Source organism: Myripristis murdjan, chromosome 12, assembly GCF_902150065.1.
Source record: "Myripristis murdjan chromosome 12, fMyrMur1.1, whole genome shotgun sequence".
Lineage (NCBI taxonomy): Eukaryota > Metazoa > Chordata > Actinopteri > Holocentriformes > Holocentridae > Myripristis > Myripristis murdjan.
In genome coordinates, this window is record NC_043991.1 from 8,709,797 (window position 1) to 8,731,682 (window position 21,886).

The 21,886-nt window shown below is 41.8% G+C and overlaps 1 protein-coding gene across 2 annotated transcripts in view; it reads left to right on the forward strand.

Moving 5' to 3' along the window:
• cacna1bb (calcium channel, voltage-dependent, N type, alpha 1B subunit, b) overlaps positions 1-21,316 on the forward strand; it is a 191,225-nt gene extending 169,909 nt beyond the window's left edge. For both annotated transcript variants that reach the window (XM_030066133.1, XM_030066134.1), the window contains 14 exons: positions 587-678; positions 939-1,089; positions 2,230-2,357; positions 4,210-4,306; positions 6,780-6,885; positions 7,012-7,119; positions 7,614-7,723; positions 8,519-8,688; positions 9,717-9,846; positions 10,577-10,687; positions 13,237-13,275; positions 15,122-15,377; positions 18,135-18,364; positions 19,211-21,316. In XM_030066133.1, the coding sequence (XP_029921993.1) occupies positions 587-678; positions 939-1,089; positions 2,230-2,357; positions 4,210-4,306; positions 6,780-6,885; positions 7,012-7,119; positions 7,614-7,723; positions 8,519-8,688; positions 9,717-9,846; positions 10,577-10,687; positions 13,237-13,275; positions 15,122-15,377; positions 18,135-18,364; positions 19,211-19,777 (2,295 nt within the window). In that variant the 3' untranslated portion in view covers positions 19,778-21,316. The remainder of the gene's footprint in view (positions 1-586; positions 679-938; positions 1,090-2,229; positions 2,358-4,209; positions 4,307-6,779; positions 6,886-7,011; positions 7,120-7,613; positions 7,724-8,518; positions 8,689-9,716; positions 9,847-10,576; positions 10,688-13,236; positions 13,276-15,121; positions 15,378-18,134; positions 18,365-19,210) is intronic.
• Positions 21,317-21,886: the final 570 nt, after the last annotated feature.

Genomic DNA, 21,886 nt, shown 5'->3' on the forward strand with positions numbered 1-21,886 from the left:
GTAGCAGGTACAAAGGATTTTCTGTACACCTGCTTGTTCAGTTTGGGAGACTAAATGATCGCTACATGGTATGTACGGAAAAAGTAGACACTTTGTGCTCCTGCACAGGGTTTTGATGATACTGTACATGTTACATTTGATCACTGCCGGGGGTCTCCTGGGCCCAGAGGCCCTGTGTTCACAGGCCAGCAGTCTGGCCTTGCCTTGGGGCATATGAATAATTGAGAGAGGCCTTTAGGGTGTTTTAGTGGCCTCTCAGTGGGACATCACACCTTGTGGCTGTTATCCATGCATACACACAGAACAAGCACATGCATACTGCCTCTCTCTATGTTTCTCTCTCCTACACACACACACACACACACACACACACACACACAAGCATGTGATCCTCAACTTGTGCTGCACGTGTACATGTATGTGTGCATATAATAAATATATCTGTGTTTGTGTGTGTGTGGTGTGGTGTCTGTACATGCAGACCCCCTCCCCAGGTGTACTCCATACTATAGTAGTCCCTTGTTAATGAAGTATTGCTCTTTTTTTCATTATATGCCACTTCCTGTCTCTTCTCTGCCTTTCTCAGGTGTTTGGGAACATTGAGCTGAATGAGGAGACCGCCATAAACCATCACAACAACTTCCAGACCTTTTTGCAGGCCTTGATGCTTCTGTTCAGGTCATCATGACTCCATATTCACCATACACCCTGTTTTCCTTCACTATATTCCCAGTTCTGACACAAGTGATAATCCTGTAACCACATATAAGCCGCTACTGTACAAACAGCACCTTTTGTGATATCACGTGCTCCTGTGTTTTTCCCCGTGACTGTTGAGCCGTGTTTACATTGGCTGTGTGTGTGCATGTGTTTGTGTACATGTGCCTTAACAGTAATCGGTCTGTGTGTGCATGTGTGTATGTTTTTGCGTCCCTCAGGAGCGCGACGGGCGAGGCGTGGCACGAGATCATGTTGGCGTGCCTGAGTAATCGGCCGTGTGATAAGCTCTCCGGCTCTGGGGGGAAGGAGTGTGGAAGCGACTTTGCATACTTCTACTTTGTCTCCTTCATCTTCCTCTGCTCCTTCCTGGTCAGTATGACAGCCTGCTTTCATATTGTATTGAGTGCTATGACTGGCACAGACATGTACTACTATTAAATATAACACACATCGTTTTCCAACTGTTTGTTCAAAAAACTATATATCAATTCTGGGTAATGAAAGAATGAATACATACATACATACAACTAACTTGATGTTTCAGATAGATTGAGTAAGTTAGGGCTTGGTGATTTGGACTTGGTGACTATCAGGGGTTTTTATTTTATTTTATTTTAAATTTTATTTATTTATTTATTTGCACCATAATACAGAGACAATTACATAGATTAAAAAAAAAAAAAAAAAAAAAAAAAAAAAAACAATAATACAGAAAGTGCTGGAGAGGTAAAAAACCCAAAATGGGCTTATTCAAGAAAACCTCCCCAAAAATGAAGATAAGATAATAAATAAAATAAAATACTCAAAATTCAAATAACGACAAAAACAACAACAACAAAAGTACAAATACCATATTATAACACCAACAAACAAAAACAAAAAAAAAAACTGTATAAAATTAAGAGTAAAAGTGAAAGTGAAATAATTAGGTAGAAGCTGTAGAGTCTTGGTGTATTAGATAGGACTTTAGTCTAGACTTAAAATTAATCAGAGATGTAGATGTTTTCGCTAAATGAAAGTATGAATTCCAAAGTAATGAACGCTTTCAAAAGATATTTACACACAACAGATTCCTGATAAACAATCATTAGTAATGTGCATACGGCAACCAGGCAGGTAGACGCAAACAACAGAACAACTACAACAATCGCAAGTTCAGGATATTGCATTTCTTTCCTGTAATGCCGCCTTTAAAACCAAGAAAAGGCAACATTTGTGCTATAACACAATATAATGATAAACAAAATCCCAGATGATATTTAGTCACCTATCACAATACTAATATAAAAGTGATATATTGCCTTGCTTTAGTTTCAATAATAGTAAATAGAAAGTTTTCGATTCCAACTATTCTTTTGTAAGATACATGGATAATGTTTTTGTTTTGTTTTCTGTAATGTAATTCATTTATACTCAAATTACTGTTTTTCTCATTACTAACTCATGCTGCTAACAGAGTTCTTTTTTTACCTTTTATCTTTTTTTACCCTCATATCTTTTTCCTTGCAGATGTTAAACCTATTTGTTGCCGTCATTATGGACAACTTTGAGTACCTGACCAGGGACGCCTCCATCCTAGGGCCTCACCACCTTGACGAATTCATCCGCGTGTGGGCGGAGTACGACCCTGCTGCGTGGTAGGTGCCCCGGCTAACCTCTTCCCAGTTAAGCTGCAGTCCTCGCGTCAGAGGCCACGTCAGACAGCGTCGGTGTTAAACTGATGAGGGGACAGGGGGGGCGTGAGCGGGAGAATTATGAGCATGTTTGTGTTTGTGGCAGGCGGGATGGGCCAGGAAATAGAGAGCTGTCTCAGAGTGGCTTCGAGTTCCAGCAGGCTGAGTTTGTGACGTGTGACAGGAAGGATCCCGTCTTAGCAGCGTGGGGTGAATGACGTTAAGCCTGAGCCTAGACTATGGAGTTGGCTGATGACGGGGCCCCCAAGTCGGCCCGACTGATGCATGTAAATCCAGCGTTCCGCTTGGCGTCCACTCAGCCCTGCTCCCCGCTTAAGCCGACGGCTTCCAAAGCTTCTCTGTCTGTCACCGTGGAGTGGAGAGAAACTGTTTCCGCACTTCAAACTGGGAGACACAGGTTTATCCCAGCGCCCCATTCAGCCCTTTCACCCATCTCCCATTGACCACATTTAAAAACAACCAAAACGACGGAAATAAATTTTGCTAGAACGGGCACAGTGGATGGTGCGGCGTGAAACATTATGTAAGGCTCTCAAAGTTTTAATGAATGCTTCACAGGAGCCTTGTCAGTGAGTCATGACTCTAGCAGAGGTGTAAGATGTGAAATATGAAACTGCCACCACTTGGCAGATATTGTGGGGGAAGAATTATTATTTATTCCTTTGACTAAAATCGAGTTACTGTCATACAGGTGTCTAAAATCCAGCACATTTCCAACTGAATGGTAACAATGCACTTTTAGGATTTTGTCTGATGGTGTCTAATGGTGTGGACTTTAACACTGTCTCAAGCTGTAGCAAGGCGGATAGTGCCAATATATGCAGATATGTTTTCCGCATACTGTTGTTTTTTAAATATTTGCCCGAATACCAGCGTATTTGAACTGATAAGGGATAATATTAGAGAAAGATGTGATGAAATGACCTGTATCCTAACCTTGTGAACATGTCTTATCTTTTGCAGCGGAAGGATATGCTATCAGGATATGTACAAATTGTTGCGTTTTATCTCGCCTCCACTCGGCCTAGGGAAGAAGTGCCCAAATAGGGTGGCTTATAAGGTTTGCACTCCCACACAGTCCTTTTTTTTTTTAAGAAAAAAAAAAAAAAAGGGATTGTGGTGGTTTTGGACTGTGAATGTCTGTTATCATTCCCTGCAGTGCCAGAGAATGACCCGACCACACATGCATACAAACAAACATTGATCCTCCACTAACCAGCTGGCAGGTAACCATGGCAAGTGAAGGAAACAATGCCGCAAGTCAGTCTCAAGGCCTTAGATGCAATCTCCAGGCTATTATCGTACAATACTCGCTCCCAAACACAGCCCTTGAATGACTGACTCGACTGAAAGCGGGGAGGTGGTGAGCATTGTGCGCTTTGTTTCCATCTTGGTTACCGCTGATGTCTCTTAGCATGCAGAAACGGAGGGCATCTTTACACAAAATCCACTCTCGTTCCCTAACACATACCTCCCTCAGGATCCCTCCATTTAGCATCTCTATTCAGGGAATCCTCCGGAGCATCCACCCTTCCTGTCCTACCCTGGGATCCATTCCTGTCTCCTTTAATCCAACTGGGATGGCATTCCAGCTCACAGTATCCTGGAAATCTTATTAACATGGATTTCTGTGTTCTCCTCTTTTTTTTCCCCCCCATTTTTTTTTCTTTTCGATTCATTGACACTTTTTTTTGTTATGATGTAACTGCCCCCAACCCCTTTGTTTCCCACCATTTCCTCACCTGGGAATCTCCATCCCGCTTTCCATGGCCTCCTACCATCTTTCCCCGGGAAGTGGCCGTATGACTTACCGCGATATGTACGAGATGCTCCGCGACATGTCCCCTCCGCTAGGTTTGGGGAAGAAATGTCCACCCCGAGTTGCCTACAAGGTAGAACCACTCCCTACTCCTCTTCCCTGCTCTCCCTCCCTCCTACAGTCACTGCTGCTTCCCTCCTTCCACCTGTCTCATATCTCCAGGCTCCTCTGTCAAAATGTCACAGTCAATATCTTTCGGCCTGCTGTTGTGTTGTTCTTTCTGTTCATCTGTGAAACTCCCTGCCTGCACCCTGCTTTGGGGCTTTGTAGTACACTGTGCCTCACCATTGTAGGGAACATTCATTCATAAAAATGGACTAGTGTTAACCAAAACCTTAATGTTGGCAGTATCACTCCTAAGTCATTGCAGACAGAAAATAAAGGGCTTTTGCAATCAAATGCCGATAAAATGTTAATAAAATGCTCATTTCATTTCTTCTCTGCTGTATCAAATTCTTGTCAAGTGTATAAGACAGGATTATAGCACAGTAATGAAGTAAGAGTAGAGTATCAAGCACAAGAGTGTGTTCAGTCGTCAGGTAGTCCCTTTGCCAGATCCTTACCTCTTAGCATGGTGAATTAATGTGAATGGTTCCAGTGCATGCACAGCTGTCTAAATGAATCACATTTAAAACAGCCCTGCCCTTGCCCCGGTTAAAAATGTCTGCCAAGCGACTAGTTGGGTCTGACGTGTCTGGATCTCCAAATATAACTCTGCTTTTGAGAGATGAATCGACAGGGAAAGATGTGAAGAAAGGCACAGAGAACAGCAGTGCACTCGAGCGAGGCTAGCTTTTTTTTTTTTTTTTTCAGATCCTCTTTTTTTTTTCTACTCCTCTATTTTTCTCCCTCCCTTGAGTTTGCTGTTTTGGAGCCTGCACCTTGTTAAACTCCCTTCCTAATGAACATGCCTCTCCCTGAGAGTCCCTATTGTCCTTCTGTCACCCTCTAGTTTCAAATCCTCGTTTTACGCTCTGTCTGCAGGCTGAGCTTTACAGTCCCTCTTAAATGATCTTTCACCCTCTCCAGGGATTTTTCTTCCCTTCTCTTTCCTGTAACTCCACTATGTGTGTGTGTGCTTGTGTGTGTATGTGTGTGTTTGTGTATATGTGTGTTTGCCTCTTTTTCTGCAAGTCTGTATCCGCGTGCGTGCTGGATATTGTGTGTGTATCTGTCTGAGTGTGTGTAAGTGCACGTCTAAGCGTCTCTGTTTGTGTGCATTTGAGTTTTGTAACACATGCACATATGCATAGGCAGGTCTGTGCATGTGTTCTTGTGTGTGTGGTGTGTGTGTGTGTGTGTGTGTGTGTGTGTGTGTGTTTATATTTACTTGTGTGTGCACTTGTGTGTTTGTGCATTTCTATCTGCCCATACTTGTCTGCACTTGCCATTCTCTTGCTCTCTCTCAGTTTCTGGGAATTACTTGCAAGACCCCACATGCATAGATACTTTGCAGTCCCTGTCCACCATCTCCCCTCCGTCCGTCCCTTGCCTCTCCTGACTCTATCTCTTCATCTGTATTGTTATGGTTCCAGTGTGGATGTATGCTCTCTTGCCTCATCTGTGATGTGCCACTGCTTGGCTTGAAGACAACAAGAAACATGAGCCACAGTTTCACCGCCTGACTGTGTTTGTGTCTCTTGTTTGAATTAGCTCTTGGTTTTTTCACATAAAAAAGGTCCACATACATGCCTCTATCACCCTGTCAGCCATACTATGAATGGAGTGTATCTAATTCCCACAGATCATGCATGTGTGCACGATCCATTTCATTCTGTAATGGAGCACTGACCCAGAAGCCCTGTAGGGCATGGATTTATGCTGATATATCAATTTTCACCTTCTGCAGTTCATGATTAACAACTTTTCATGTTAAAAATAACTAGTAATACTAATACTAGGACATCATTCTACTACTTCACACTTGAAAGTTGTATAATTCATAGTAGTCTCTGTCTAGTAGTATGCTGTTGCATGTTCCCATGTATGTGTCTGTTTTTTGTGCTTAGAGTGCCGAGCACTAGTACTTAATCATTTTTCAACTTTTACCAAAAGAGTGCTGTGGCTTGCAATGGATTTGCAATAGTCTCATAGCAACAGCAGCAGCCATAAACAGCACTTCCCACATGCATCTGTTTAGTGCTGTCAGCTCAAAAAAAAAAAAAAAAAAGGAAAGAAAAGAAGAAAAAAAAGAGCCCAGTGGGCACAGAGGCTGAGTCCTTTTGTTTGCATGGACTGTGGATGTTCTCCACTTAGTTGTTTGTGCTACTGGAAAAGCCCTTCTTTGTGCTGGACTGAAATAAATGAATAAATACAAAAAAATGAATGAAAACACCAAGAAACTATATGGATCAGGATGCTTGAATCAGATATTGTCATCCTCAGTCAGTACAAGAATTCTTGCACCGAAATTTCTGTCCAAAGCCAAATTTCCAAGACAATGCATTGGCTTGCAATGAAGTCCTAAAACCAGCCCTCTTTGCCCTGAGCTATTGATCACTTGGTCGTGGTTCATGGCCCCTCCCCTTTGCTTCTGTTCCTCTCAGCGATTGGTGAGGATGAACATGCCCATTGCAGATGACAACACAGTGCACTTCACCTCCACACTGATGGCCCTAATCCGCACAGCCCTGGAGATCAAACTGGCATCTGGTGAGAGACGAAAACTACAAAATCCACAATCCCTCATGGCTGGATTGATGGGTCTGATGCTAATGTGAACGGTGATGACTGCCTTGGCGCAGATTTGATGTGACATCTTTCCGGGCCTTTCCTCAGGGGTCCTAGCGCAGCGTTTGTGTGACGCTGACCTCAAGAGAGAGATCAACCGAGTCTGGCCCAGCCTGCCACAGAAGACTGTAGATCTGCTGGTGACACCACACAAACGTAAGCTTGTGTGTGTGTGCATCAGTGTCTGTGTGTACAGTGGGCATGTTAATACGTATGGGATGGTGTATCTGTGTTTACATTTTGTGTGTTTGTGTGTGAGAGAGAGAGAGAGCACAGTGTGGGTATTTATTAATATGTGTTAGCACAGCACTGCACTCAAATTGAGTTCGCCCCCATATGTGTGCTTTCCTCCTCAGAATTGTTTGTGGGCAAATTTCTTCCTGTTTGTGTTTTGAACTTTTTGTCCACCTACTTCTTCTTTTGTAGTTTCTATGGCTCTGGTCCTATCTTTTCTGTATCAAAAATATTTACTCCACACTCTCTCTCTAGCAAACATGACATGTACTCTTCAGTACACACCCACATCATATCTCCATCACCGCTGTGTGTTTATACTTTGTTGCGGCTCCTATGCCATCTAATGGTCACATGGAGAAATGGTCTCTGATGCAGTTTTCACCCTCCTACTTTGTTGGTCTCTCCTCCACCAGACAATGAGCTCACAGTGGGGAAGGTCTACGCCGCCTTGATGATCTTTGACTACTACAAGATGAATCGTGCCAAAAGACTCCAACAACAGCAGTCTTCAGGGGGACCTCAGGTACAGCATGCCAGCAAACATGCTCAAACTGGCTCTTTCTGGATATATCCCTCAAGCCGCCTTCACACAGATCACACTGGGTTCTTGGTGGATCTAACCCCGGAGTTGTGAAGCTGGAGAAAACAGGGTTAAAATAACCCAAATGTCTGGCCCACCTCAACACCTAGGAGAAAAGCAAGAGAAAAGCCAGACCAGACGTAGGATTCGTTCAGTGGTAAATAACACCCTACCAATGCCTGTGCAAATGCCACGGTAACCATGGGAACCATCTCGTGCCACGGCAACTTTCAGCACCTGTCCGTGAGGTGTGTGTGGACGTTGGGTTATCGGCGTGAAACTGTGGCGAAGAGTTATTTGTCTTCTACTTGAGATGAGAGAGAAACGTACACACACCAAAAAAATCAAACCTATCTTTATGGAGATTTTGCTTCAACACACAGACAGTAACATGTTGAATATAACACTCCAAAAGGAACTAGTTTTTAACTCTGTGACACAATAATCTTTCGGCTCCTCCACTTGCCACAGTGTAGAAATTATCATGCCACCTGAAAAATTTATAACGAGGCTTCAGTAAATTGATGATTATTAGATTTATCCTATGTTTGCAACATCATTTGTAGCCCGTTCAACTATGTAGAGATGACTTTTGAAGAATCGTCAACAAAACATATGAAATGGTCCATTTTAAGTCATCTTTTGGATGGAACGTCATTACTAAAAAAAATAAAAAAAACTCAGAAAATCTGCTGTGGAAGCACTTTATTTGTAACATTCACTCTTGGTTCTCTGCAGAGTAAAATGGGGGCCCTGTTCCGACCAATGCTGCCCTTAACTCACATACAAGAAGCTGAGCCGCCGATTTCTAGTCCTAAGCCGCCGTCCCCGTCGAAGCCTGAACCAGAGCCTCAGCTGGACGTCCCGCCCACGACCGCCATCACCTCGTTGACCACTAAGGATGCATTGTGAGTGACCGAGAGTTTTGCACTGTCTTCCTCTTCAGACATTTACATCACTGGTGATATGTAATTGTATGTAGTTTGACTCATATCACAGCATTGCCATCCAGGACCCAGGCTGGGCCAGCAGTGGTCTCTGTGAGGCCATCGACACACAGCGCAGCTTCCATGCAGTTTGTTGTATGCTGCAAATTAAATGTTTACTGTTGCTGTCACCTTTTCAAATGATGATGCAGTCTCATTTGGTGATTTTCATTAGATGCAACTCCAAAACAACTCATGTGCATGCAGCCACTCTGCATGAAAAGGTTTCACTTGTAACCTTAGCCTTAAAGTCACACTGAAACAGTATTTTGAGAGAGACTTTTTTGCTTGTTTAATTTTATGTATTTGCTGCTGAAACAGGTTCCTGGGACAGTAAGTAACACATAATGTCATTTTGCAAACCCACAAGCAGTTTAAAAATGTTTGTATTGGTTGAATTATTATTATTTTTTTTTTTTTTCATGACTGCTATTTCCATATGACATCACCACTTAAGATGCATAGTTTTTCAGGGTGTAGAAGTGGCTAATTTGATATAAAAAAGTAAATTCTTTGTATTTATTGGTAAATAGCCGTAGTAAATGGCATAGATAATTATCTGACAAATAAAAATGTTGTCTTTTTACTGCTGCATTTGATTTATTTTACACTTCTGCTTTCTAGCATACTGACTCCTGCCTTTGCCATCTGCAGCCTTGCTTCTTAAATGCACGATCTGTCTCTTTTATATGTCGTCCTATTGCTATGATGGTGATATTTTATTGCTGTTTTTCTTTGATTTTCATGTTATTTCATTTTCTCTTGTGTGTAAAGCACTTTGGTTTGGATCACTGTAGCGAAAGTGGTCTATAAATAAATTTGGACTTGGCTCTCCTCGGTTTAACCACACAAGCAGTGACTGATCTTGCAACCTTGATAAGCACTGTTATTTCAGTCAGTGCTGTTTTCTGTGTGTGTGTGTGTGTGTGTGTGTGTATGTTTATGTGCAGACTAAACCAGAGAAGTGCCATAAAACATTCTCAGTCTGGAGATGTGTCTCAGGCAGCCCAGAGGCCCAAAGGCAGGAGGAATCTACAGAGAGGCCAGTCAGAGGATGTGACACACTCTACAAAACCTCAGGTATACGGGCACCAAACCTTCCTGACACTTGCTGAAACACTCCTAATGTTATGTCACAACTTGATATAACCCCCCACCCCCACCCCAACAACAACAACAACACACACGTAACCACAAAATGCAAAGGTGCATACACACAAAAAACACATACAAACATATCCCCTCTCTGTCTTTGTCTCTCTTCCTCTATCTCTTTTAGCATTCTTCCATTACAAGGTCTTGCAGTTCCACATTCACTTCCATTACGTCGGTTTGCATGCTTCCAGGTCCAAACTGTGACATATTTTGAATTTGTTTGATATCTGGTGCTGGCCGCTGCACTGTGATATCATCGGTAGTTTTCATTTGTTCACATATGGAGCAGTTTTCCGTTTTCGTTAAAAAAAAAAAGTTACTTGTGGCCTACTATGTGTATAAACTCACATAAACAAAACAGCTGACTGATAGCTGATGTTAGTGTCCCAGCAATACTGGCCTTGCATCACCATAGCAACAAGCAGGGCCTCCCTAATACAGTGGATACACTTTGGGGCCAAGTTGCACGGCCCTTCACAGTATACATGTGGTAGTGGGAATGAGACATTTATTTTACATACACATACACACACACACAGCCACATGCATACACATACATGACCGTACACACCTCAAGTATTCATGTATTCCCATTTGTATCTGCATCTCGACTTGCAGTGATATCGGTGTGATCTGTGTTGTGTTTTTGTTTCAGGAATCAGTTGAGATGAAACAGGTGGAGAACACTTCAGATGCTGAGGGATATCGTGGCCTGGAGGGCCAGTGCAGAGCGGCCTCCATGCCCCGACTCAACACTGAGTACTATGTAAGCTCCCCATTACTCACGCTGTCCTGCGTCAATCACAGCTGTTCTACTTGAGCTGCCCTGTCACGTTAATATAAGGTTTAGAGGACGCTGACAAGGTGGATTTTTTTTCGGTACATCACAAAATAGTGAAACAAAAGGCTGCCGTGATGTGGCTGAAAAAATAATAGCGCCTCTGTCATTGAAGCTGAATCGATAGTTGAGGTTAGAGACATCAGGAGGGCTGAGAAAGGCTGAGTGGTAACAAGACACTAGACAGAGGAAAGAGATGAATTACTAAAAGCAGCCACGGGCTAACTAAAGCAGAGTAGCTCTCTGTCAGGCCGTATCAGCTCATCCTGCCGACCTCACCCTCTCAGGTTTGACAATTTCACAACAATTATTTACCGAGCAGGAAAGCATGAGCACAGGTGGACATGGAAGTGAGGACAACATCCACCAAGTACCACCACTGGAAACTTGAGAGAGCTGCACTCCTTGACAGTTGAACCGCGATGAACCGAGCTGCACGGAGAAAAGACTTAACATTTGTCGCGAATTAATAAATTCATGACGATCACGATGAGCAGCTGTCATGTGAAAATGGGTGGAACATCGCCCTCCTGCATCACCCCATTTTTCATGCTGTTACTGTATTTTGGATTTCTTTGTTATTTTTTTTTTTTTTTTTTTTTTTATCACAAATTCAGATCACTAATGCTATCAATATACAACTCCAAAAAAGTTTTTTTCCCCCCCAGCACTATCAGATAATTCTGTAAAAATGAATAAAAACCAAAATCAAATGGATATCTATAGCCATGAAGACCCCTTTACTACTTCCTTTTTTCATCTTTTGTTTCATGCCGTAATGCTACATCGTGCTCTTGACTTACCAGCACCATTTTATGTCAGAGACACACTCAGCCCACAACATAAAAACATCACATGGTATGTATCAGACATCCTTGAGTACTCACGCTCTGTGAAAATACTACAAAAACTTGGCAAATTTGCAAACGAACACTGAGATTTAGTTTTTTTACCTGCGTGTTGACCTCTAGAGCGAGAGCTGCTGTGCTGCTGCTCACAGCTCCCACAAACTTTACAGGCTGTGGGTCCAAACGCAAACGATACAAATGTGTTGTTTTAACATATGTTTCTCCAGAGTGATGGATGAATGGTGCATAATTTATGTTTTTATGCTCGCGGTGACCCTAAGCGCCTGTAAATCACAATAATTATACCCTTACGTTCATCAGGAGCCAGACTTTATTGCCCAGCGTCAACACCGTTAGATCGCTTTTATCACCTGCAGATGCACCTTTTGCAAGCTTCAAGGAAATGTAATGGACACTTTTAAAATATAGATTCCAATCTTATGATATGTTTTCTTTATTCAAGAGGTCTCCTATATTCTCAACATTTGAAAGGCAAAGCAATTTTCCATACAGAAGTGCAATACATGACCCACATTTCATGCATTCAGGAGACTTATGTATAATTAAGGAGCAGTAGATTGCGTGAATCAAGGTTTTTATACCTGACAGTGTTGACACTGACCAAGCAAAGAAATTCAGTTCTGATAAAAAAAAAAAAAAATAGAAAATTAAAAATCCAAAACATGATTTGCTAGTAAAGAGATCTACATTGTTTGTTAGCATTTTTTTTTTGTCGTATATCTCCTGTTAAGACCTCTCAGATTATATATTTCATCTAAAGCTGTATATTTTCTTCTTGTTTACATATCTAAAAGTTGCCTAAGTCAATAGTATGATCACATGTTTATTACAAAACATTAGCTCTCTAATGGTCATTTATTTTTCTTGAAATTCCAATGATAATATTGTAAGAAAATATGTTTCTTGTACCCCACTTTAATCAGAAATCAGAATCAGAATCAGAATAAGAAAAACTTCATTGATCCCCAATTGGGCAAACCAATGCAATTTATTATATTATATTATATTATATTAAACATTAAAAAACATCACTTATTTATTTTTACAGTACTTTTCTTCACTAGACATCAAGCTCAGCAACTCTCATCAGTGCTGCATGACTGCAGTAATTGTTTTTAATCTTTTTTTGTCATTCATAGTTTATTTTCTCTGTGTGTCGTTTTGTGATCTACCAACGGCTTTCCGCTGTGTATGGCTGTCAAGATGTTTTTCTTACCGTCATTTTTCTGTTTCCTTGATTGTTTCACGTGTCTGACCACATGAATTTGAGTCTTTTTAGCTTTGCTGTGCTGTCTGTCTGTCTGTCTGTCTGCCTGTCTGTCGATCTGTCTGTCGATCTGTCTCTCTGTGCCCCGGCCCTCTCACATCCCTTCACACGTTCACAAGAGCTCTCCTCACATTTTTTGTTGCATTTGGATCTCTCTCTCTCTCTCTCTCTCTCTCTCTCTCTAAGCCTATTATTTTGTTCCTAAACACCATTTCTATATCTTCTACTTTCTTCCTCCCTCCACTCCTTCCGCCTCTTCTCCTCTGTCTTCCCTTCCTTCTAATTTTGATGCCCACGGCTAATTTTTTGCCCACCTCCCTCTTGTGTGTGCTGTCTGATAGCGGAGCCACCCTCGCCACGCCCCTGGGACCCACCTGGCAGTATGTACCACCTGTTGTACCGCCTCTCTCTCTCTTTTTCTTCTCTCTCTTCCTCTCTTTCTTCTCTTCCCATGTCTGTGTTAGCCTCCATGTGCTCCTGTCATCTTAGTGCAGAGTCCACACACTCTCGCCATCAGTGACCATGGACAAAGTGACACTCATAGATAATACGACTAATCATTTACTGTGGTGGCTGATAGCCACATTACATGCAATGCACAAAAATACATCACCCACCCCACATTATTTTCATGAATCTTTCATATTTTAGCCCTGGAAAACTATTCTTATCTGTAGCCAGGGTATGCCAAGCACTCTGTCCTGCTTTTCAGCCATTAAGTGCAATAGTACTACATTTTGGTAAAATGTGGTTGTGTGTGTAATTGTTATGTAGTGTGTAGTTTTGTGAGTCAGTGTGTGGTTGTGGTCCAAGGCAGGGACAGCAACGCTGCTTTCCTGCTTCAAAATAACTGTAATTTCTTTCAACTACACTGCAAAAATTTCCAGTCTCTCTTTTTTCATCATTGGATGTTTTGTTCAGTCTTAAAATCTTGCTTTGCTTAGATGAAAAAAAATGTTAGAGAAATTAATTTCTTAAATCTTCTTGATTTAAATGACAGCACTGCCACTGCCTTCAAAACTCAAAACTTGAAAATATTGTACACTATTAGGGGAAAAAGTAAATATATTTTCCCTAAATCATTTCATTATTTGAAAACAAGTAAGATCAAAAAAATCTCTCCCTATGCGAAGATAATTTCATAGTTTAAAAACAAAAAAAAAAGAGTAAGATTTTAAGACTATATATCAGATAAAACAACTTAATATGAATATTTTTAGCAGTGTTGTTGTGATATCATTCCTGACTGTAGCTACAGGATATACTGTGGGATAGGAACTAGAGGAACAGCATGATCACCACTCAGTCTCAACATTTAGTGGGTATCCAAAGCATGTGACAACACCACAGATACATAGCCTACATTTTTTTTTTTTTTTTAGCATGTGTTGCCCCAGTGGGAACCAAAGCCATATGCCATGTCTAGTGAGCTATATAGGATCATAATATGGCTGAATGGTATCATACATTCTGCACACAATATAAAAACTATCACGTAAGCTCATGGAGCTCTGGTACCAAGGAGCACAGGAGCTTGGCTGTAGCCAGTAGGTGGGGTGATAACGTAGCTGCTGTTCCAGTTCCTTATCACATCAGTCTGTTGCCTGGTAGCTGGCACTGGTCAGCAACATAAGAATTAGGTGGGGTAGTTACTGTACACTATCTTCAGAAATTCACCCACATGCAGTATGAGTCTGCAGGGTAACACAACAAACAGTAATGTGTGAGTAATTAAAATCTCTGTAGAGGTTTGTAGATTTTTTTTTTTTTTTTTTTTCTGTAGTTATGACACGTCTCCCTCAGCTGAGAAGTGGCATAATGGAGAGTTAAAGCATCAAATGGTACAAAGGCCAGTGTCCATACCCCACCTGTTCTTAGCTCACTAGCAGAGATACCTGCTAGCTTATAACATTTGGCAAGTTTTGTCCTTGTGTTAAACATTTTTAGCACCTTAAATAACGAGCAACGGTAAGTGAAGCTGTTTAAACTTGTTTCTCCGTGCAAAACTTCTTGCTCATTCTTCTCAAACCTTTCAACATTTGTGCCTGGAGAAGAACGGGTTGGACATCGTTCTCAAACCAAAAGAGTAGTGTCCACCGGTTGTGCCTTTTGGTGTGTTGTGGACAGTTTGGTGATCCAGTAGTCGTGGTTTGGGTGTAACCACCACAGCCAAACCTTCTTTCTACCTTCCCGCCGTAATTGTCTCCCTCTCTGTTTTTCTTGTAGCCAATTGTCGACCTTAGTCCCATTCGACGGTCCGCGTCCTCGCTGACGCCTCAACGGCCCCAGGAGGTGAGCCTGAGGGAGTATGACCTGGAGCGGCCCGGCCACGTTCAGAGCTCCGCAGGCCCAGGACAGGGCCAGGGCCAGGACAGAGCCCATCACCATCACCATCACCATCGCTGCCATCGACGCAGGGACAAGGACAAGAAGCAGAAGTCTTTTGACCGAGCCTCCTCAGTGCAGCCTTCCAGCACTGCCGGTGAGAGGAATACTGGTATCAGATGTGTATCAGGAAATGAACACCTCACTTATTTAACCCTATAATGCCATTTGTATCATATCTGATACACATTTTTAATTCTGTTTTTTGTTTTCAGTTTAATCAATACTTGACCAAAATACTGTTGAATACCTTTGAACACTTCCCCTGTTCACCTTGGACCATACCATTGGCACTTCAAGTACATATCATATATCATACACCAGAAAGGTCATGTAATAACATATTTTTTGAATTTGTATCTATCTATCTATATCTATATCTATATCTATCTATATATCTATATCTATCTATATCTATCTATCTATCTATCTATCTATCTATCTATCTATCTATCTATCTATATCTATATATCTATATCTATCTATATCTATCTATATATCTATCTATATCTATATCTATATATCTATATCTATCTATCTATCTATATCTATCTATCTATATCTATATCTATATATATATATAGATATAGATATAGATATATATCTATATATCTATATCTATCTATATCTATCTATCTATCTATCTATCTATATCTATATCTATATCTATATATCTATAGATATAGATATAGATATAGATATAGATAGATAGATAGATATCTATATATCTATAGATATAGATATAGATATAGATATAGATAGATAGATAGATAGATAGATAGATATAGATATATAGATAGATAGATAGATATAGATATATAGATAGATATAGATATATAGTTATAGGACTAAATAAAGGGTTCAATTTTTTTTTTAAAAATGGAATTTTCTGCCAATTCTTTCCTAGTTCAGGCTTTATAGGGTTAATGGTCTATAGGTATTTTTTTAAGTGAAACAATGCATTTGATTGGGTGTCATGCCCCTTAGGTTGATGAACTTCACTCAGCACATAAAGGATAAAGGGAATATTATGATTAATGTAATGTGAGATGGTTATTATTGTTACAGTGTTATTGTAACATATTGTTACAGTGTTTGTGCTGTAGTATGAGGCTGCATTGCATACAGGTAACCCCCTCCACACACTTTTAGAAGACATGGTGTTGGTCTGTTGCCAGCATTGCAAAGCAAACATTTGAATAAGCATTTGACGCATTCAAACACATATTTGAGTTGACGGTCGCTCAACTTGTTTCGTATATCTGCCTATGAAGACTTGTGCTTCTATGCCAAAAAAAGCGCTCATTATGAGGTTGTTGAAGGATTAATTCACGTAACAGAACAAGAGGCATACATACACAGAGAAATATTGTGCCAAGAGAGAGAGAGATAGCACACCTGTCTTTCATTCCAAATCACATGGGCGCCTTTACAGTACATAGTGGTAGAAATTCCTTATGGGATTAAAGGTCCATGATCGGGTTATGTAGGTAAAGGGATTTCTGTCGCGCTTCCTCCGTGGAGTTCAGCCAGGGATTTGGCATGTCAGGCTTACCATCTGACTGGCAAAGAGCGTTATGAACTCCCAGGGGAAAATCTGTTTTGCTGGGGATTTTTTTTTTTTTCCTCTTTTGTATTGGTCTCTCCTTTTGTACTCTGACCTCAAGAGTCACAGTTATGAACTGCAGCGGTAGGTGCTTGGACAGCTGCTGCATGCATGGAGAACCGATGTACGTTAAATAAATCAATATACAGTTCAACAAGACAACTGATACATTTTCATTTTCCTGCTTCTGGAGAACAGATGCAAACTGAGCCAAAACAAGACATAAGGCAGTCGTTTGGTCATTTTCCAAATACGCTTTCACTCTTACTCTTTAGCACACACACAAGCATGCACATGCACAAATTCATGCACACAGTCACTACTTATACACATATTTATTCTCACTATACACACATACACATACCCCCTGTTTGCCGCAGATGAGGTCATGTCTTCCACTCACAAACTCCATGAAGCAAAGCGGCCTTAGTGCTGAAGTGTTCAGTTTCCTGGTGGGAGGGGGGCGGGCTGTTGAGATGCACTAAAATAATGAATAAGCAGATTACCTGGCAGATTATTTCACTTTCTTTCACGCCTGCGAGATTCCAAGAGGTTAACTTACTTGTTCAGGTGATTTTTCTTTGTAATGTAAAGGATTCTGGTCACAGTCTCTGTAGACTATCATCTGCTAGAGAGATTAGACCCCAATAGGTGGTGGCAGGGTGTTTTTTGTGTTAACATTGGAGGGCAGCAGCTGGGCTTTATTGCCTAGTTAAAAGGCCATAGTGGACAGGCTCAGCTCAGGGATTTATGGTTACCTCTTAGTAACATCTAGCGGCCCCCTCTGAAGCTGTCAGAGTGAGAGAGAACCAAGAGAGAGAATAGCAAATGAATGAGAGTGTGTGTGTGCGTGTGTGTGTGTGTGTGTAAGCATATGTGGGTGAGAGCGGGAGAGACTTTGTAGTGCTTAAAACTTGTCATTCTAGTGGGAGGATCTGACACATTAGAGTGATGAATAGGCTTTTGTGTTTCTGTCATCATGGTTTTAATCTGAGAAATGGAAATTATTCCACGGTCAGGAGGAAAGTAATTCCCCCACAATGGTTTGCTTAATGCTACTGTTGAACGGCTGACACGCGCTCAGAGCCCAGAAGCACCCCTACACATAAATGCACATGGACGCAGCAACACACACACACACACACGCACACACACAGAGAGAAAATCACTTGTCACTTGCCCTGCGTGCCCCGTCATACATATTTGATCTACTCGCTCTTCTTTTCATTTGCTGCTGTCATGCCTCAGGTTTGTTCACCGACCCCTCAGCTGAAGGCTTGACGAGAGAGCGAGCGAGGGAACGGGATCGCGGCCGGTCTCATGAAAGACGGCACCACTCGGCGGCGGGAGAGAAGCAGCGCTACTTCTCGTGTGAGCGTTACGGTAGCAGGGAGCAATGCCACACCAAGTCAGCGGGTCCCAGTCGATCCACCTCCCCGGGGGATGGTCCAGACTCTGGCCCAGGTTTCCTCAAACAGGTGAGGTGACCGCCATATTAGGCAACGTGGCCCAGTGATTAGAGAGGTCTGTGTCCCGTCAAACTGGCCTTAGGCAAGACACGAGCTCCCACCCATTTCAGATTTTTACTGACAGTATACCCTTATGATGAAATGTTCATGTCTAAGAGGCATATGTGAAGAAATACATCTATTTCTTGGCACTCCTCCTTCTCTCCTAGTGTTTTCCTATACAATTTCCAGTGTGTACCAAAGTCTGTGTTGCAGCTGGCCCCTACTGTTGGTCTGGAGAGGCTGAGGATTAGCACATATCACCTCAGGTTCATGCTGTCTCTCACCATAGAACAGGCCAACCAGTTGGAACTGCTGGTGCAATAGGAGCACCAAGCCCAGCCAAGCCAAGCCAGAGGCACTGTTTTCAGGAAGTGAGCCCAGGTCTCTGCAGTTATCAGCGTGTGATTTTACCCCCGTACCACCAAGGATTTTTTTTTTCTTATTTATTTATTTATTTCACAAGGACAGTGCACATTAATCAACATCTCTGTAAATATGCCAGTTTTAGCCAACAGGCTAATTCCCAACTGTTGTCTGTGGGCGAGTTGTTTAACACCAATTAAAAACACATCTAAATGCAGACAGTCACAAACATTCTCCTGTTTCTAATTATGCTGTATGAAGTATGGTGATTGAAGTTTTTCTGAAATTCTTTTGAAATGCTGTGCAACTTTGTATTTCTTTTTAATGATGAGTTTTTTTTCATGGCTCCTAGACCCAGAAATGTCGAGTGCTTCTTTTCTTCTTTTCGAGTTTCTTTCTCTGTCCCATTGCTCTGCTGATCGTCACTCATCCCTGTGTCTCTGCCCTCAGCATGGTAGCAGTGTGGTTAAAGGTGGCCCTGTAGCGCTGACCCCTGGTTCCAGTACACCTGGCCGTGGTCGCAGACAGCTCCCCCAGACCCCACTGACCCCTCGCCCTGCTGTGGCCTACAAGACTGCCAACTCTTCGCCTGTGCAATCAGGCGCCAGCACCACTACAACAGGGCACCCGTCCCGCCTCAGCCGTGGCCTCTCAGAGCATGATAGGCTACTCGGGGGCATGGACGAGTCCCCAGTGCCTATCACTCGCATTGGATCAGACCCCAATCTGAACCCTCAGCAACGGGACGCCCCTCAACAAGGCCTCCTTGAAGAAACAGAGGACTTCCAAGATGCTATCAGCACCCACGGAGGGGGACGCTTGCCCCGAACCACTGCCTCTTCTACAGCCACAGCTTCACATGGAGCCACGGCTACTGCCACAGCATCCGGCACGCAGGGTCGGGCAGGGCCAGTACCAAATGGGTACCACTTCACCCTGGGAGTCAACTCTGCGTCTGGGTCGGGTACTAGAGGAACAGGTAGTCTCAGGGAGAGAGAAGAAGAGGACTGGTGCTAACATGGCTACACATATTTGGAAGTATTATAGTGTGAACTGTGGAAGGAGCAGCTTATCAGTGATGTACAGTGTTGCTGTCAGGTCATACTGGCTGGTTGGCAGCCAGTGGATAATTACAGAAGGAGTTATGTTTAGGAAAAAGCCACTGGAAGTGCTGTAAAATGAAAAAAAAAAAAAAAAAAAAAATCATTCCAGTTTTGTAGTGTTACTCTCTCCTTTTTATACAAAGGACTCTTTAAGGAAAAAGGATGCTACTGACTTTTTTCTATCCCCTTTCTTGCACTGAAATTCTACTTTATTTCAACGGTGTGTGCAAAGTGCATCGCACGCATGAAAAACCCTTAAGTATTTTGCCTTGGCCAGTAAAATCAATGTTGAAGCAGAAGACAAAAAGACAAAATCTCCTCGTTCTTTGAGTGGGGGCAAAATGAAGACTATGAAGTGAGTTTTAAATTAGTCATTCAACACGAGACCCCTCTGAATGCCTCAATCTTAGCCTGCTCCTTCCTGGTGTAAAACGTGGCTGCTCAAAACACTGTTGTCTTGTTTTGTTTTGGTTTTTTTTTTTTTTTTTTTTTTTTTTTTTTCAGTTGCTGTTCTGTTGCTGTTTGCCATGTAAATGAAACGAGATGTCTACAGGCTCAAGGGATTACGGAAAAAATGCACTACCACCAAATCCTTTTCCGTCTCTGCACAAAGTTGTTTTTTTTTTTTTGTTTTTTTTTTTGGGTTCAGCAGCTCTTTCTAAAGAGAAACAATGGGGTTCTCACTGGCAGACGTTGCCAATTCAGATCAGACGAGACATTAAAAATAGATTTTTATGTAGATCGTGAACTTTTGCCTCATGTCACCGAACCGTGACGTGACAAACTGGCTCTCAGAGGGTGTGAGGGGGGAAAAATTAACACAAAAAACTCACGATTCTAGTTTATTTAGACTGGGACTAGAGTAGTTTGACTATCTTTTCATGATGTTCATGTTTTTGTAAATTGTACCAGATGTAAATTTTTTGAGTGCATATATGGATTAGATCAACTCTTTTCTGACGTCATGTGGCTGAATACTAAGTGCCTCGCTTTCCAGATGTGTTAAAGTGATGATGCAGCCTGGCTTTGGGCAGAGTGGTCTTGTGGAGGGAATACGGTGGATGTAAGTATAAATACCTGACCGAAAGTGGTTGTAAATACAAACAAAGGTGAGGTGTGCATCGGAAGTCAACGGTTCTCCTGTCGGGATAGAACAAAGCTCTTGTTTGAATCTAGAATAAATGGACAGAATGCAAAAAATACCTTCTTTACTGAATCTTGTGGTAGGTAAGTCAGAATTACAGATCCAAAGTAAGCAACGTAGTGCATGCCAGGGTCTTGAACTTGTCAAAAAAAAAAAAAAAAAAAATTTAAAAAATTGTGTCTGTACTTTTGCTTAAGGGTGTATGGTAAGCTTTTTGCCTTTCTCTTTCAAATATACTGCCAGAGCAAGATGGTTGAAAAATGAGTTGTGAATAGGGAAAAGTGCCATTTGTTATTTCCCATCAACAAACAAATCCAGTCTTACACCGATGAATATCAAAATCAGAAAAAAACCTGCCTCTTTCGACCATATCTGTCAGTTCATGTGCGGTATTAAAATAACAAGTTCTGCCATATTTGCCCAAATTTTATGGGTTTCTTCTATTCTGATCTCTTTCCTCAGAGAGCAGTATATTGTGCGAGGGTTTGTAGTAAGGGTACTTATTTGTGTATTCACAGGTAAAATAAAGAGTTGTGTTGTTGCTGCTGACTGTTGACTTAAGTAGGGCTATGCAACAAGACGACACTTCATCTGCCCTGTAGCTTTACCCTCTGGGATCTCCAGATTCAAGCTTTAGCATGATTGTGACCAAATTTTACATAATGATTTATGTATCAAGAGTTGTAAATTGTAAATGTATTATATGATGTACAGCTGACTGAAAACACAACGAGGCACAAATTGTATAAAAAAAAAAGAAAAAAATGAATATATGTGAACCACAGGGCATTTTGAGGCTGGCAAGTTGATTGCATGACACCTACCCAGATAGAGCCACCCAAAATGTAAAACTGTGTTCTTTGTAGACCAAGGTCAAAT